Source organism: Amphiura filiformis, chromosome 17 (assembly GCF_039555335.1).
Source record: "Amphiura filiformis chromosome 17, Afil_fr2py, whole genome shotgun sequence".
In the NCBI taxonomy this organism is placed as follows: Eukaryota; Metazoa; Echinodermata; class Ophiuroidea; order Amphilepidida; family Amphiuridae; genus Amphiura; species Amphiura filiformis.
In genome coordinates this window covers 37264557-37282250 of record NC_092644.1, presented here as the reverse complement: position 1 = coordinate 37282250, position 17694 = coordinate 37264557, and the positions used below count along the sequence as shown (strand labels likewise).

General features: G+C 38.2%; 1 protein-coding gene and 1 pseudogene across 1 annotated transcript; both read left to right on the top strand.

Annotated features, from left to right (window-relative positions):
• The first annotated feature begins 2631 nt into the window (after positions 1-2631).
• Positions 2632-8595, top strand: LOC140137736 (lengsin-like; annotated as a pseudogene).
• Positions 8596-13206: 4611 nt separating this feature from the next.
• On the top strand, positions 13207-16500 carry LOC140138423 (lengsin-like). The gene is made up of 2 exons (XM_072160316.1): positions 13207-14164; positions 14661-16500. The coding sequence occupies exons 1-2, from the start codon at positions 13240-13242 to the stop codon at positions 15092-15094; spliced, it is 1359 nt and encodes a 452-aa protein (XP_072016417.1). The 5' UTR covers positions 13207-13239; the 3' UTR covers positions 15095-16500.
• The last annotated feature ends 1194 nt before the right edge of the window (positions 16501-17694 follow it).

The following is a 17694-nucleotide window of genomic DNA, read 5'->3' as shown; positions in this document are numbered from 1 at the left end:
GTCTATAATATGGAGCATTGTAATACACATAATCATGCATAACTCTCAAACGCAAAATCGGAATCAACTGGAATGTTTGGAATAAGCTTTTTTCGTGGATATGTACTGAAAAATGTCACAAAAAGAGGATGCTCGGATCACAAAATACTCCTTTAATTCATACCTGTAACAAACTGCTCAATTAATTGAAATCACATCATCCGAGTTATACAACAATCTATATTCAGACAACCTTAAGAATGTCTGCTGCTTAAGGGATTTCATATCAATTCATAACTCCATATCTCTGTCCTTTTACCTCTTCTGTGTTTTACCATTATTTTTACCATTTACCAATGTTTGGTAAATTACAGTTAAAATCCATTAAAAACATGGTATTTTATTTGAGATATTTATTCGCAATGTATAGTATATTGGTAGTTACACTGATCACATTATAATCAAAAAGACTGATTACTCAATCCCAGGGATTCCTGGGCTCAAACCAATCTTTATTTTCTGAATGTGTTGATTATATTGTTACTACTATAAACTGTCCAGTTGCTATACCAAAAATGTGTAAAACCAAAGCCACTATCTACCCCCAATTACTGGTATTTACCCCCACCCCCACCACCACCACCACCATCACCATCAGTGTCACTCCCAACATCAATTAGTGATGGTAGTAGCCTTCTGCACTGTTTATACCCAGCTTGGTTCCTGTCTGGTCAGATAATTGCTCATTATTATCGTTGAATTAGTGATCACACTTGTTGACAGCTTATCAGCAGCCTGGATCAGCGGTGCAATTATATCCCTTTTTTCATAGAGCAATTGTTCAAAATGTTTAATGTCAAATGGTTTCTAAAAACCTTATTTGTGAATGGATTTTCATCGTTCAAAAACAAAATGTATGTTAAATATATTATTTATTTCATTAACAGCAATTTCCTAGGTTTCCAACCATAAATAATCATAGAGTTTCACCTGTTTACAAAATAAGTGTTTATTTCAGATTTCCAATTAATTATGTTATCAGTAAACCTGATAGGAGGTCAAATCCAAATCTTGCTAATATTTACATTGTTATAGTCAAAAGCGATACTTTGTCCTGGTAGTCCCTGGCAACCCAGTCTGCATGTAGCTCATTCGTAAACATACACGACAGAAACCGGCTGTGAAGGAGCCTACATGCACGTAAACAACTTTCTAGTATAATAAAATCCGTTTTTGAGTATAATAAAGAAAGTCATGCATTGGCAACATGAAGGAAATACCTATTGCCCACTTGGTAAAATACATACTCGTAGCCCAATCTTGTACATCATAGCACCCAGTTTAGGTTTGTGGTTTCGAAATGTTGCAATTAAACATTAGTTCTTTCTAATATGAAACGCTAAAACACAAATCTAGAACAAACACTCATTATATTTAGAAAGATATAGCAAATTTTCCATGATAGAGATTGGACCCAAGACAAAGTACACCCAAATTAGGTGACAATTCAGAATTAAGCCATGGCTGGAAAAAAGGAGTCATTTTCATTGTCCTTATAATATTAGCTTGCCAATGATATGATGTTGTTTTTGCAATAGACCTGCCCTTTAAATAGTTTTCATTATCCTGCAAAATCATTTTAATCATGTTAAGGGGTGGTGGAATAATTAGGGGTGGTGCAATAATTATGTGTACCCCGAAGTGAATTATAGGGGGGCAAAGATTTTTGGCAGGCCAAAGGGGGGCAAGCATTTTTGGCAGGTCGAAAGGGGGGTCAAGCGATTTTTGGCAGGTCGAAAGGGGGGTAAGCAATTTTGGCACAGATATTTTGGGCACCGTTTCTATATTACGCCCTAAAAGGCCTAGGAAAACGTTATGAACACATTCAAATATGCAAAATTTCCTGCTCGCTGCGCTCGCATTATATGTTAAGACAATTTACGGTTTTAAATTCAGGGTTCCCCAAAATCTTGCATGTGTAAGGGGGGGCAAAGATTTTTGGCACGTCAAAGGGGGGCAAAGGTTTTTGGCACGTCGAAAGGGGGGCAAAGGTTTTTGGCACGGCCAAAGGGGGGCAAGCGATTTTGGCAGACCATTTTGAGAATTCACCCCCGGGGTACACATAATTATTGCACCACCCTTATGTGTACCCTGGGGGTGAATTATAGGGGGGCAAAGATTTTTTGGCAGGCCAGAAAGGGGGGCAAGCATTTTTGGCAGGTCAAAGGGGGGTCAAGCGATTTTTGGCAGGTCGAAAGGGGGGCAAGCAATTTTTGGCACAGATATTTTGGGTACCGTTTCTATATTACGCCCTAAAAAGGCGTAGGAAAACATTAGGAACACATTCAAATATGCAAAATTTCCTGCTCGCTGCGCTCGCATTATATGATAAGACAATTTAATGTTTTAAATTCGGGTTCCCCAAAATCGTGCATGTGTAAGGGGGGGCAAAGATTTTTGGCACGGCCAAAGGGGGGCAAGCGATTTTTGGCAGACCATTTTGAGAATTCACCCCCGGGTTCACCCCAGGGGTACACATTATTATTGCACCACCCCTAATATGGAGACGAAGCAAATGCATTTGCAGTTGTAGCCTACTTGGAGCTACTTCGGGTCAAAAGTACTTTCAAGGTCACAGCCCAATGTATATATTCACTCAGGTCGCACGGCAATCCAAACCAGTGTACTGTATGTTCACGGCCATTTATGCCTACATAGCTGTTGTTGTATTACCCATAACACAGTCAGTCAGTCAGTCACTATTTCGTAGTACAGCAAAATAACCAGGTAAGCAATGTGACGTACTACGGTTCTACGTACAAAATCACATACTTTTGCATGTTAAATATGTAATTTTGTAAATGCAAAATTATGTACTTTTCCAAAATCATGTGCTTTTGTGGACTACTGAGTCCGACACTATATTACATACTTAGGGTCTTTTTATCGTTTCAGTTTCTGTTTCCGTATTCGTTTCCGTTTTCGTATGTCTTTGTTATTCTGAATTGTTAGTCTCCTCCTAGGTGTGACCAATATTTTACTCTAGCCTTTTGTCACTTACTAATAACTTGAAGCAGGTGAATACTCGTATTCGTTTTCGTAAGTTATGTAAATTTCTGACTTCAAAACTTCTGGTAAGTGGGTACGTGCTCATTTAGACAAAAGAAATATCTAAATTTTACGGTTCAAAATTCAAAAGAAATTGCACGGCTTCATTTACTTTACGCCTACATGTAGGCGTGACTTGCTCGCGAAAATAGTCTGGCATCGAAATATATATACTAATCAGTGTTGACACTCCCAATACTTCCTGTCAAGTTGACAGGAAGTATTGGGTGGCTTTAGGAATGTAGGTATACTTGTTCGTGCAATCGCGCAAAAATCGGTCATATGATTATGTAGAGATGAAACGGGGAATTATTTTTGTCCCAAAATACACCTTAAAACTTGCATGTGTGGTAATATGCAACACCAAAGAATTGCGTTGAAGCGAAACTTATTGATTTCATTAATTGAAGTAACAATGAATTGGTAATCTGATAATAGATTGGGCGTACATGTTGTCTTAAATGTTTATTTTTGCGGAGCTGATTTTTTGTCAGTCATTGATCGAAATGATAAATTTCGCAAAGAGGGAGGGTGGGAGATACTTGAAACTGACAGACTGAACAAGTAAAAGTGGGAAAGGCGAGGGAGGAAGAGAGGAGAGGGAGACTAGAAAGAGAAGAACACGAGAGGAGAGAGAAGGGACCGGGGAGGGAGAGGGGAGACTGATTCGGAAGGGATGGAGAGGTGGAAGCGAAATAGGGAGATATACATTGACACTGCGGCTCTGCACAGGCCCATAGCCATGATTAAGGTCCGGCTCATAAGGGAACCTTTTGTGATTAAAGAGTTTATTTTCAACGTTTTCACTCAAAAAAATGGGCCTTTTCATTCGGATTGGCATTTTGTCACATTGATGTTGACCAAATTAACAACATGAAAGACGAGATCGGCGCTAGACCACTAAAAACACAAGTGTTCTATAATCTTGTCTTATCCCGCATTTATTGACACAAGCATCTACCTCTTTTAAAATAAGCTGATTGGTACTTCAAACTTAAACCATGAAGTTACAGATCAACTCACTTAATCCTTCTATCTAATGGACATATTATAGCAAAACCAAACCGAACTTCGCTGTTTGTAACTCAGCCGCAGGGATTGATGGAATTACAAGCCTCATGCTCAAATGCGTACAGCGGTTACTGTCTTGCCTATTCTCTGTGATTTTTTCAACCTGAGTCTCATTATTGGCCGGATTCCTGTTTCACTAGGCATGGAAACTCTTTAAGGTGATCTCCATTTACAAATCTGGGAATCCTCATACTGTCTCGTAACTACAACCTTCTCTCTTTGCAACCAATTTCCTGTAAACGTATGGAGAAGGTTCAGTTCTTCAACACCTCTTTACCAATAAATCCTCACATGCATATAGCTTGGTTTCTTACCCAAGTCTTCCACAATCATCTTGAGGAACGTAAAAGCATCACCTATGACTCTTTTTGATCTATCCAAAGTCTTTGACCGTTGAGCTGATGGTATTTTCGGTCTGCTCCTCTCCTGGTTCATGTTTTACCGGTCTAACAGGTCCCAGCTGGTTGCTTTCCGTGGTATGGATTCTCAATCTGTTTCCGTGCTGTTTCCTTGAGTTCCCCATGGTTCTATCTCAAGGCCTTTGTTTTTCATGTTTATGTTAATCACACTCTTAACAGCATGCCCATTGAACGTGTACCTTTTGGCTTGTCTTATACGCTTTCCTGGAATCCTAACATCGATCGTATCTGCAAAATTGTTGGCTTCATTCATAGATCTTCCCAATCAGCCCCTTTAGCATCCGTCACTTTTTGTACCTGGCCACTGTGCGCCCCATTCTGGAGCATGGTTGTACTACTTGGCATTCGCTGAACATAATCCTTATCAACTGTGTGAAGTCTACTCAAAGATTCGAATGTCGCTTCATTCTTCAGTCTTGGAATCTCTCCCATAAGGACTTCTCTATATGTCATTGTTTAAAATCTTTGCCAATCTTCATTCTTCTCCCAGAACTTTCCAGCCTCATCCCAGACCCGATATACACGCAGCAGCCTCAATTCCTGCACTGTCGTATTTCATGTAATTTTACATTGTAATGTTTTGCTCGTACAATGCTCATATTGTCTAGTAATATTTTGATTTGTACAAGGACAATCATTCAAGTTATTGGTTTGTTGAATGTTGGGTATGCCTGGTCATGTACCAAATTTATGAATAAATAAAAAGACTTGACAAAATATACAATATAGTTTGTTTCTTAAGTTATGTTCATTGTATTTTATCTTTACAGAAAAGAAACAATTTCAGGAAGGTATAAACAATTTTGTCTTCTAATCGCTCCAACCAAACAGCATGGATTTCAGCAAAGAAAAACTGGATAAGGTGTTACAAAAGATGACCGCCGATGACGTCCAATTCGTACGATGGGAACAGAGCGACACGTATGGCGTCGCGCGCTCTAAAACCGCTCGAAAATGTAATTTTAGTGACAAAGTTAACAACGGGTTCCCGTTCTACTTAGGATTTGTTGCCGTTGACCCGCAATGTAACATTGTCCATAACTCTGGTTACCATGAAGAAATTGGCTATGCAGATGGTTTGATGTTTGCCGACCTCGACACTTACGTTACAATTCCTTGGTGTAAAAACACCGGCAGAGTCTTAATGGAGCCAATGTATGAAGGAAAATGGTTTGCCCTCAACCACGATATGTAGCACGCAAGCAACTTGATCGACTTCAGAAGATGGGTTATTCTCTGCTCTCTGGTTATGAGCAAGAGTTCTTCGTAGTCGATCAAAATACGCTCGAGCCTATTACAAAAGATGTCAACGTTCGATCAACCATTCGTAACTACAAAGATCCCGAATTCCTTCATCAAATCATGACAGATCTTCCAAAGGTTGGTGTCGATGTTGATTATTTTGAAAGTGAGTACGCACCGGGCCAATTTGAAGTCCCCTACCAGCCTTCTTTTGGTATTAGCTCAGCAGATACAGGTCATACATTCCGTACATCCGTCAAAGAAATCGCATTGCAGCATGGGTACATTGCCAGCTTCATGTCCAAACCATTTCCTGAATACCCCGGAAGTTCCTGTCATTTTAACCATTCTCTTTGGGACATCGATGGTCAGAAAGGACTAATGTATGATGCGGATGGCCCTAATGGACTATCTGACGTGGCTCAGCATTGGATAGCAGGAATATTAGCTCATGCACCAGCAATCAGTCTTCTAATGGCTCCCACAATCAATTGCCTCAAACGATTCAAGCCAGGTAAGTTTTAAAAGCTTATTGCCCTACTACAGGGTGTTCCATAAAAAGCGGTCCCAATGTTTTCATCAATCAGTCAGTGTTTACATAAATTATGAAAGCCACTCCGTTTACCTATCACATAAAAGATGTGGCCTTCATTTATGTAAATATTAACTAATTGGTCACGTTTTAAATATCACATCATTCGTTCGGGCCCGCCTTTTATGGGACACCCTGTATATCAACTTCTTAATAAAAGAACATCGGATACTCAAATTGTGTGAAAGGCTTTTACGACGGGAATTTATAACAATTAGTGGGTTTTTTTTTATCGTGTTCGCCGTCGGACAAGTTTAGAACTGCCAAGCTTTCGTCAGGAGTAGCTCTGACTTCTGGACAAAGTACCTAAGAACGAAACATGTAGGTCGCCCCTTGCCTACTGATGGCTCTGAAAAGAGCCGTTCGCTGACTGCCCCTTGTCAACAGAGAACAAGCAGATCTCGCCTATCTGCTAATTTAAAGGTTTGGTGGCTCTGAAAATAGCCGTTCACTGAAGACTGCCCCTTGTCTACAGAAAATAACTCATTTATGTGTGATCCCATTACTTAAGGCATGAAGTAATTCCCAGAAGCGTTCAGAATAATTACTTCAATATTATGTTACTGTTAGCCAACTCTTTCGGCATAATGTTACCACATTCAATGTATAATTAACCAAAAAAGGCATGTGATGCTTTTAACGATTGGTTCAACCAAACGATGATTTCCAACTTTTCCCTTTCTTGAGAGCACCTCATCATCGCACAACACCTTGACAATGTTAATTTGAATTTATATTTGCAGGCACTTTTGCACCTTGTAACGTCACATGGGGGATTGATAATCGCAGCGCTGCAGTTCGCGTTAAAGTCAACGGTGAACGCAGGACATATGTGGAGAACAGATTAGGTGCCGCCGCCGGGAATCCATATATCTCCCTTGCCGCCACCGTCGCCGCTGGAATTGACGGAATCCAGCGGGAGTTGAAACTGCCGCCACCAGTGAAAGGCGACGCTTACGATGAAAAAAATTTGCCTCCAAAGACGCAAACACTGCCTAATGATATGAAGACAGCATTGGGATATTTTACAAACGATGACGTCATACGTGAAGCTCTCGGTGAAGAATTTTGCAAATGTTTTGGTGCCATCAAGTTGCACGAGATGGAATTGGAAGCAGAAGCGAAGGCTAAAGGAGATGATGATTGGGAGAAAGACCTCTTCTTTGAATATTTATAAATAGCATACATTTGTAAAGATTGAATATTTTCCAGTCTTTCAATATTGTGGTATTGGGACCATTAAAAAGAGATTAGTTTGCTGAATTTGTACTTATTTTATTTTAGACTTAAGACTTTGAGGGATTTTGCTATTTGGAAGTTGATGAATTTTGAAAATATATTTGAAAACTCATAATTTAAAGTTGATGTCATTAAATTTTAATTAGCCTAATCAATTAAGATATCGTAACTTCGTAAGTGCATCTTAGATTTGTTTTCATTTTTCATCGTAAGTAGCACCTACGATGATCTTTCACTCATGTTTTTCCTTTGTTTTCATTATTGTTGAGCCTGCAAGACAAACGTGAGTGTTACTTGCGATGTTGTTGCACTGAACATTGATTTCTTGTTGAGTACAAGACCATCGTAAGTGCCACTTACGATGGTCTTGTACTCAACAAAAAATAAAAACAAAAACAAAATATAAAATATAAAATGCACACTCAAGACATCAATATTTAATGAGATTATTCTTTTGTTTGTTAGATCATGAACTTTACTTGTAGTATATAGAAAGCATTTGATTTAATATTCCAATAAATTATAATAATCGTTGGTACTGCTTCGTAAAACAGAATAATGTTACTCCTGCAAAACCATGCAGGATATACTTAAAGCCATAATGTACAATCTTATATTATGAAATTGGTAAAATTTTTTCAAACCTGATTTTTGGCATATTAGTAATGTTTACACATGTCCCAACTTGCACCTAAATGCAATCGGTCAAATTTGTTGCGTTTGTAAGTCAATAGAGCAAATTTCGACAAAGTCATAACTTATGATTATGACTTTATGTCCTCCCATAGAACTGCGTGTTAAACGGCCAAAATAACCAGTAGGGGTTCTTTCACTTTACCTTTTTATTTCAGCTCAAAATGGACAGAGACCCTTTCTGACAATTATTACTAGTATCATTTCACCATTTTACTATTTTAAGTATAGAATAACAATTTTGAAATTGGAAGGAAATCATGCATTAAGGCTTTTTAAAGCCTTAATGCATGATTTCCTTCCAATTTCAAGACGTTATTATATTATATATTATATATTTACTCATGTATATAGAATTTATATCGATATTAAGGCACATTTAAATAGTAGGATAAAGGAATAATGTCAGATAATAACATTGCATCGTGAATAATATTCTTTATATATAATTGAAATGGGGTGGCTTTTAAAATATCAAACAAACCAAAACGTGGTCAATATTGTACTGTAAACTTGGTTTTTCTAAGTTTCATCCAAGTGGATCGACTCATTCATTTCCAAGCTTAACAACTCGGCCGCTGGGATTGGATGGAATCAAAAGCCTCATGCTCAAACGCACGGCGCTTACTATCTCGCCTATTCTCCGTCTGTGAGTCTCATTACCGGCCAGATTGCTGTTGCATGAATGGAATCTCTCTATAGTGATTCTCGTTTTTAGTAACCTTCAGCTGTCTCTAAAATGAAGAGGATAAAGGAATATTCATTGTCAGATATTTAGGAATAGCATCATGAATAATATACTTTGTAAGTTGAAATGATGTACTTTTTCAAATACTAAATAAACCAAAATATGGTCAATATTCATTTGTACTATAAACTTTCAAATTTCTTAAATTTGATAAAAAATATATTAAAATATAATTATGATTATAATAGCAATATGTATAGTGTTACTGTTAACTAGTTAAATATGTACGTATACATCACCCTATTGTTGACAGCACTCAACCTAGTAATGTTCATGAATCACAAGTATATATAAAAATGTATTAGATTATTTTTACCCCGCCTACATCTCATGTGTCGAGTAATTTTCTTTTACCAATGGAATTCTGGGGATTTAAAGGTGGGACTACATCGTTAGCAGAATGCGGCCGTGGATAAGATCATCCCACAGCGTCATCATCGCTATATCTTCGTGTCATATATTGTAGGGCGAATCCACTGGTTCTTCAACAGCCACGCATGGTAATTTTGTTCCGCGTGTTTAATACTAATAGAGCCTGAAGAATGAGGGGAAATTGAGGGGAAATTTAAAAAAGGGTACAATGAAGAAAGGAAAAAAGTGACGGGCTGTCGAATACTTAAGGTTACACGTTGCTTTCTTGCCCTGCGGGCCATTATATATTGGAACTCCATAAGTAAAGGCCCTGCCTTGATGTTTTGGTTGATACTGGGACTTTAGTTGTTGAAACTGGGCCCCCAGTATCGACTAAAAATATCAAGCCGCAGGCCCGGCAAGGCCGAGGCCAGAAACTCCCAAGGTTGAGTTCTTTACTTATGGAGTTGACAGGAGTTCGAATATATAATGGCCGAATATACTAGCTGTGAAACTGTCAACACTTATATTGAAACTCATTCATATCTAAACACACTTATGACTTTAATGACTTATGAGACATGAGGTTGAGGTTACTATTTTCATCACTGGGTGAAGTCACAGAGTTCACTACTGAATATAGCTTTATGCATTATGGCACATATGGGGAGTGAGGTTATTTAATAGCATGCAAATCCATTGCTTAAATAGTATACATTTAGAGAATAAAGGTATTGTTTTTAGCCGCTGGAGTGCATCTATCGTCTCATATAACACGGGCGACATCATTATTTTAAGCCGAGTTGTTTTGCGCCAAAAATAATGATTTCGCCCGTGTTATATGAGACAATAGATGCACGACAACGGCTAAAAACAATACCTTTATTCTCATTCTTGAACACTTCAATTCAAATAAAAAATATAAGTGTTACAAATTTTAATCAAATTAAATTCTACATTTTACAAAGATTACCTAGGGCTTAAAATCGATCAGTCCCGGTGTTGCTATGCGCCTCCGATTGGTTCAAATAGCGTCGATGCACACGCGGTGACCCGTGTGATATCGTGTCATATCACACGGGTAAGAACCAATAAGATTGCAGGAACGTTCTCAAGTGTTTAAGAATATCCTGCAAAATTATCTCAATGAAGACAAAGGAAATGCATTGGCAGAAGTAGCCGAATTCGGGTCAAAAGTTGAAGTCCTTTTAAGATCACAACCCAATATTCGCTCAGGTGTACTTGAGCGAAAAATTCAGTCTTGCGCTTCACTTAACATGCTTAAATCACGGGACTTTAATTATACATGTATACCGTGTACTGTATGTTCACGGTCATTTATGCCCACATAGCTGTTGTTGTATTAATACCCGTAATACAGTCAGTCAGTCGGTCACTATATCGTAGAACAGCAAAATAACCAGGTAAGCAATTATACAAATCACATACTTTTGCATAATATGTAATTTTGTATATGCAAAGTTATATACTCTTTCATAATCATGTGCTTTTGAGGCCCACGTAAAGCCCGACACTATATTACATACTTAGCTTAGAAACGTTATGCACTTTGTGTTGTGAATAACGGCGCATATCACTATGAAGCGCGCTCCATATTTGCTATGATATCTAATGGACTAGTATAGCAAAACAAAACATAATTTCTCTGCTTGTAACTCAGCCGCTGGGATTGATGGAATAAGCCTCAGGCTCATGCTCAAACGCATACGGCGGTTACTGTCTTGTCTATTCTTTGTGATCTTTTCAACCTGAGTCTCATTACTGACCCGATTCCTGTTGCATGAATGGAATCTCATTAAGGTGATCCCTATTTATAAATCTGGGGGTCCTCATACTGTCTCTAACTACAACCTTATCTCGTTGCAACAAATTTCTTGCAAACACATGGAGATGGTTATCAGTTCTTCAACACCTCTTTACCAATAAATCCTCATGTGCAGACAGTTTGTGTTTTTACCCAAGTCTTACATAAGTATCTTGAGGTTCGTAACAGCATATACTATGGCTCTTTTTTTATCTATCCAAAGTCTTTGACCGTGTCTCACACATCCCACTTTCATTCATTCATTTCATTTCATTCGGCTGCGAAGCAGGGGGCTACAAAATTTCTCCGTGCTACGACCTGAAGCCAAAGTGGCAATCAGGTGGTGGCTGACATGATCGAGCCGGCAACTTGTGAAAGCGCCCGGCCGTATGGCATTTTCAATATACTTGGTTAGTTTTGTGGGGTTCATTATCGAACCCCAACGGTTTTAGCTTGTATTTATATTATTTATTAACATAGGCCTATTTGTTTGTGATATTTCAAGCGTTTTAAAATTTCAAAATAATCCCATTCAATAACACGGTTGACGATGAAAATTTACTGAATTTAGGGAATGGCAATGACATCTGGCAGTAGAAAGGTGTCGAAATCCCCCATCAGTTTTTGCGCATAAAACAAATAGGACGTTCTTTGCCTTCCAGATCTTCTTTTATACCATGTAATGGAGTGTAGAGAGCATATCTTCTGCATGGTTCATCTTCCTGCATCCTCAGGATATGTCCCAGGAATCGTAATCTGACAGAGTTGATAAGAGGCACAGTGATGGTGATGGTATAGACTCTTTCATTACTAATATGATCAGTGCGCTTGATGTTCAGCCTTATCCACTACTCAATCTTAAAGCTCAGCTGTTGGTATTTCCGGTCTGTTCCTCTCGTTGTTCATGTTTTACCTGTTCAACAGGTCCCACACCCAGCTGGTTGCTATATGTGGTAGGGATTCTCAATCTGTTGCTGTGCTTTCTGGAGTTCCCCATGGTTACATCCCAAGGCCTTTGTTTAAAATTGTTTTATGTTAACGACATGTGCCCTTCTCTATTTTCTTAAAACAATTCTCTTGTTGTTGTTCTCTTCCAAATCCAAAGTCATGGTCATTAAAGAAGGACTCTTTTCCGAATCTGAATTTCACTCTTAACAGCATGACCATTGAACGTGTACCTTTTGGCTTGTCTTGTACGCTTTCCTGGAATCCTTATATCGATCAATCGGTGGTTTCATTCATAGATCTTTCCAATCAGCCCTTTCAGCATCCGTCACCTGGTCACGGTGCGCCCCATTCTGGAGCATGATTGTACTACTTGGCATTCTCTGAACCTAACTCTTACCAACCGTCTAGAGTGTACTCAAAGATTCCACTCTCGCTTCATTCTTCATTCCTGGAATCTCTCCCATGAGGACTTCTCTATATGTCATTTGTTTAAAGTCTTTACCAATCTTTGTTCTTCTGCCAGTACTTTCCAGCCTCTTCCCAAACCCGGTCCACGCAGCCTCAATTCCTGCGCTGTTGTATTTCCTTTCCACCTGCTATCAGTATCCCAGAGATCTTTTATCCGTTTGCCTCCTTCATCCGAAATTATCTTCCTGAGACTATTAACGCAGCTTCCCTCCAGGCCTATAAATTGGCCATCCAATCCCCTGGGCCAATCTCACCCCATTTATTAGCTAGTTTCCCTTATTTCATGTTTCATATCATTTTATATTGTAATGTTTTGCTGGTAATATACTCGTATTGTTTAGTAATATTTTGATTTGTACAAGGACAATCCTTTAAGTTATTGGCTTGTGCAATATTGAGTATTCCTGGCCATGTACCAAATGTTATGAATAAATAAAAAGATTTAAAAAAGTATACATTGTTATAGTTTGTTTGTATTTTATCGTTACAGAGCAGAACCTATTTCCAATCAAGAAAGGCATAAACAATTGTCTTCTAATCACTCCAACCAAACAGCATGGATGTAAACAAAGAAAAACTAGACAAGGTGTTACAAAAGATGGCCGCTGATGACATTCGATTCGTCCGATGGGAACAGAGCGACACGTATGGCGTCGCGCGCTCTAAAACCGCTCGAAAATGTAATTTTAGTGAGAAAATTAACAACGGGTTCCCGTTCTACTTAGGATATGTTGCCGTTGACCCGCAAGGTAACCTTGTCCATAACACTGGCTACCATGAAGAAATTGGCTATACAAATGGTTTGATGTTTGCCGATCTCGACACTTACGTTACAATACCTTGGTGTAAAAACACCGGCAGAGTCTTAATGGAGCCAATGTATGAAGGAAAATGGTTTGCCCCTCAACCACGTTATGTAGCACGCAAGCAACTTGATCGACTTCAGAAGATGGGTTATTCTCTGCTCTCCGGTTATGAGCAAGAGTTCTTCGTAGTCGACCAAAATACTCTCCAGCCTATTACCAAAGATCGCAGATGTCGTTCAACCATTCGTAACTACAAAGATCCTGAATTCCTTCATCAAATCATGACTGATCTTCCAAAGGTTGGAGTCGATGTTGATTATTTTGAAAGTGAGGGCGCACCAGGCCAATTTGAAGTTCCCTACAATCCTTCTTTTGGTATTAGCTCAGCAGATACAGCTCATACGTTCCGTACATCCGTCAAAGAAATCGCATTGCAGCATGGGTACATTGCCAGCTTCATGACCAAGCCATTTCCTGAGTACCTTGGAAGTTCATGTCATTTTAACCATTCTCTTTGGGACATCGCTGGTCAGAAAGGACTTATGTATGATGCGGATAGCCCCAATGGACTATCTGACGTGGCTCAGCATTGGATAGCAGGAATATTGGCTCATGCACCAGCAATCAGTCTTCTAATGGCTCCTACGATCAATTGCCTCAAACGATTCAAGCCACGTAAGTTTTAAAAGCGTATCGGGTGTTCCATAAAAAGCGGTCCCAATGTTGTGATATCTTAAAACGCATTTTCAGCAATCAGTCAGTATTTACATTATGAAAGTCATATCGTTTACCTATCATTTGATAGATAAAAGATGTGGCCTTTTATGTAAACACCGACTGATTGGTCACATTTTAAAATATCATAACATTCGTTCGGGCCCGCTTTTTATGGGACACCCTGAATATCAGTAAAAGAACAATGGATACACTAGTAGTAGTAAAAATATGTGTAATCCCATTACATAAGGCATGGAGCAATTTTCAGAAGCTTTCAGAATGATTTCAATATTAAGTTAGCCACCTCTTTCGGCATGTTAAATGTTAACAAAAAAGGCGTGTGATGCTTTAAACGATTAGTTCAACAAACTGCGATTTCCTTTTCTTGAGCGCACCTCATTATCGCACAACACCTTCCTTAATGAAAAATGTTGACTTGAATTCATATTTGTAGGCACTTTTGCACCTTGTAACGTCACATGGGGGATTGATAATCGCAGCGTTGCAGTTCGCGCTAAAGTCAACGGTGAACGCAGGACATATGTGGAGAACAGATTAGGTGCCGCCGCCGGGAATCCATATATATCCCTTGCCGCCACCGTCGCCGCTGGAATTGACGGAATCCAACGGGAGTTGAAACTGCCACCACCTGTGAAAGGCGACGCTTACGATGAAAAGAATTTGCCTCCAAAGACACAAACACTGCCAAATGATATGAAGACAGCTTTGGGGTATTTTACAAACGATGATGTCATACGTGAAGCTCTCGGTGAAGAATTTTGCAAATGTTTTGGTGCAATCAAGTTGCACGAGATGGAATTGGAAGCAGAAGCGAAGGCTAAAGGAGATGATGATTGGGAGAAAAACCTCTTCTTTGAATATCTGTAACTGGCATGCAATTATAAATCTTTCAATAGTGGTATTTTGGGATCATTAAAAAAAGATTAGTTTAATTAGTTTGTACTTATTTTACTTAAGATTTTTGATGAATTTTGAAAATATATTTGATAACTCAGTTGATGTCATGCGTTAAAACTGAATAATTAATTTTGAACTAACTTATCAAGTAAGCTAGATATCGTAACTTCGTAAGTGCATTTAAGATTTGTTTTCATTTTTGTTGACTGCAAGACCAACGTAAGTGGCACTTATGATTGTCTTGCGTTCAGATTTTAGATCATTGCTTACATTTTTGATGAGTGGAAGACCATCTTAAGTGGCACATACGATGGCCATGCACCCATATTTTAGATTTGTTTTCATTTTTGTTGAGCCTGCAAGACAATCGTAAGTGCCACTTACGATGTTGTTGCACTGAACATTGATTTTCTGTTGAGTACAAGACCATTTTAAATGCCACTTTCCATGCTTACGATGGTCTTGCACTCAACAAAAATAAAACAACACAAAATCAAATCTAAAGTACACCTCTACATTTAATCAGAAATCTTTTGTTTGCTATCATAAACTTTATTTGCAGCAATTATATATAATATAGAAAGCAATTTTTTTAATGTTCCAATAAACTATAACTGCTTCGTAAAGCAGACTAAATGCTTCTCCTGCAAAACCATGTAATATGTACTTACGATATGGTCTTTCACTCTGTCCACGGTATAAATATACAGTAAGCCAAAAAATTAAGGTACCAGTTATGTTCACCTCCTGTATAACCCACACAAAGACAGATATGTCATAATTGGAACCAGCAGCCAATAGCTGCATCTTTTAGCTCGAATTCAAGACCTCATTCGTTGAAATTGTTCAAGAAGTAAAGGCACGGCAATCCCAAAACCCAAGGAATATACCAATTTAAAAGTTGCAGTTTGCTGCATTAAATGCCCTATTGATTTGTACACAAAGCGTTTGTGAAGAAGAAAACTGGCGCTGCGCTTTCATTGATTAGCACGTTAAAACTAGCGTCGTGCTTTCATTGATCAGAACACAAAAGTGCAACTTTTGATTTCGTGTCTTCATTAGGGTTTTAGATCACCGTTTCTTTAATTCTCAACCAATTTCAACAAATAAGGTCTTACATCAGAGCTAACGAGTACAGGTATCGGCTGCTTGTTATAATTTTGACATATTTGTCTTTGTTTATGATATACAGAGGTGAGCATAACTGGTACCTTAATTTTTTGGCTTACTGTATTATATGATAATAATTGATAATTGTGTTACACTAAGTCGTTATTAAATACTATATTTTATATTTACTCATGTATTATTATGCAGATATAGAATTTATGTCGATATTTAGGCACTCTTGAAGTAAAATAGTAGGATAAAGTAACATTGATAAATGATAAGCAAGCATATTAACCAAACGGTTCGTTAGTCCACCATTCTCATTATTTTGTGATGCGACGTTTTTTCTGCCAAAACTAAATATCTACAAAAAATATAAAGACTTTGAAAGCGCATTTGATTCGATTTATTTTTTATTTTTAAACCTAGCTACAGCTCGATGAAAGTACACACCTGGTGCATTAATATCAAGTTAATGCTATTATGTTTTACAAATGTTAATCAGAAAATATAGTACTGGGAGTTATTTAAATAGGTAGGTTTTCATTCAAAATGTAAATCCATTATATGATGAAAGTACACACCTGGCCCACTAATGTTAAGTTAACGATATTATGTTTAGAAAAGGTTTAAAAACGGTATGTTTTATGTTCATCGTATAAGAAATTGGTTGGATAGTGTTTTAAGGTATCTGCAAATTATATAAGAAATATTACAAAAAATCAAACGCACTGTCTAAGAACTAAACCTATAAAGTATCGAAACGATTATAGATGGTGAGATATATCGGGAACTGAAATATATAGCAAAAACGTATTTAATGTTTATAAAGCGCAGCTTTCTTCTACACATTTTGACACCTCTTTTGTTGTTCTACGATATCATTTGGTCGAGTTATGGGCGCTTAAGTGGCTTCAAGTCGGATTTTGAAAGTTGCACTTAGCTCCTATTCAAGCCAAATGCGTTTGTGGTGTACACAGCCCGGGGGGGGGCACTTCAATATGAAATGGATATAGGTGTAGGGCTGGCACTTTCGCACTAAGGGGCATTCGGTGAGAGCAAAATGTAAAAAATATGGGGTCATTGGGTGAGAGCATGATTTTTGGCATTCGGTGAGAGCAAAATGTGAAAAAATATGGGGTCATTGGGTGAGAACATGACCTTTTTTAAATGGAATCTTTGGGTGAGAGCCGAAAAAGCGCCACAGAAACCTCGAAAATTGAGTATTTAGTTCTAAATGGCTTCAAATTTCCTTGTTTTTCAAAATAAGTAACAAAATCCATGATAAATGAAAGTTGCTGTTCAAATTGGACTTGCAAGGGTCTTTGGGTGACAGATCAAATGGAAAAATAGGGGGTTTTTGGGTGACACAGCATGGACAGAGCATGTGTTCGTAAAAAATATGGGGTCTTTGGGTGACAGCGATGCTGAAAAAGGGGTCTTAACAGCCCTACATACGC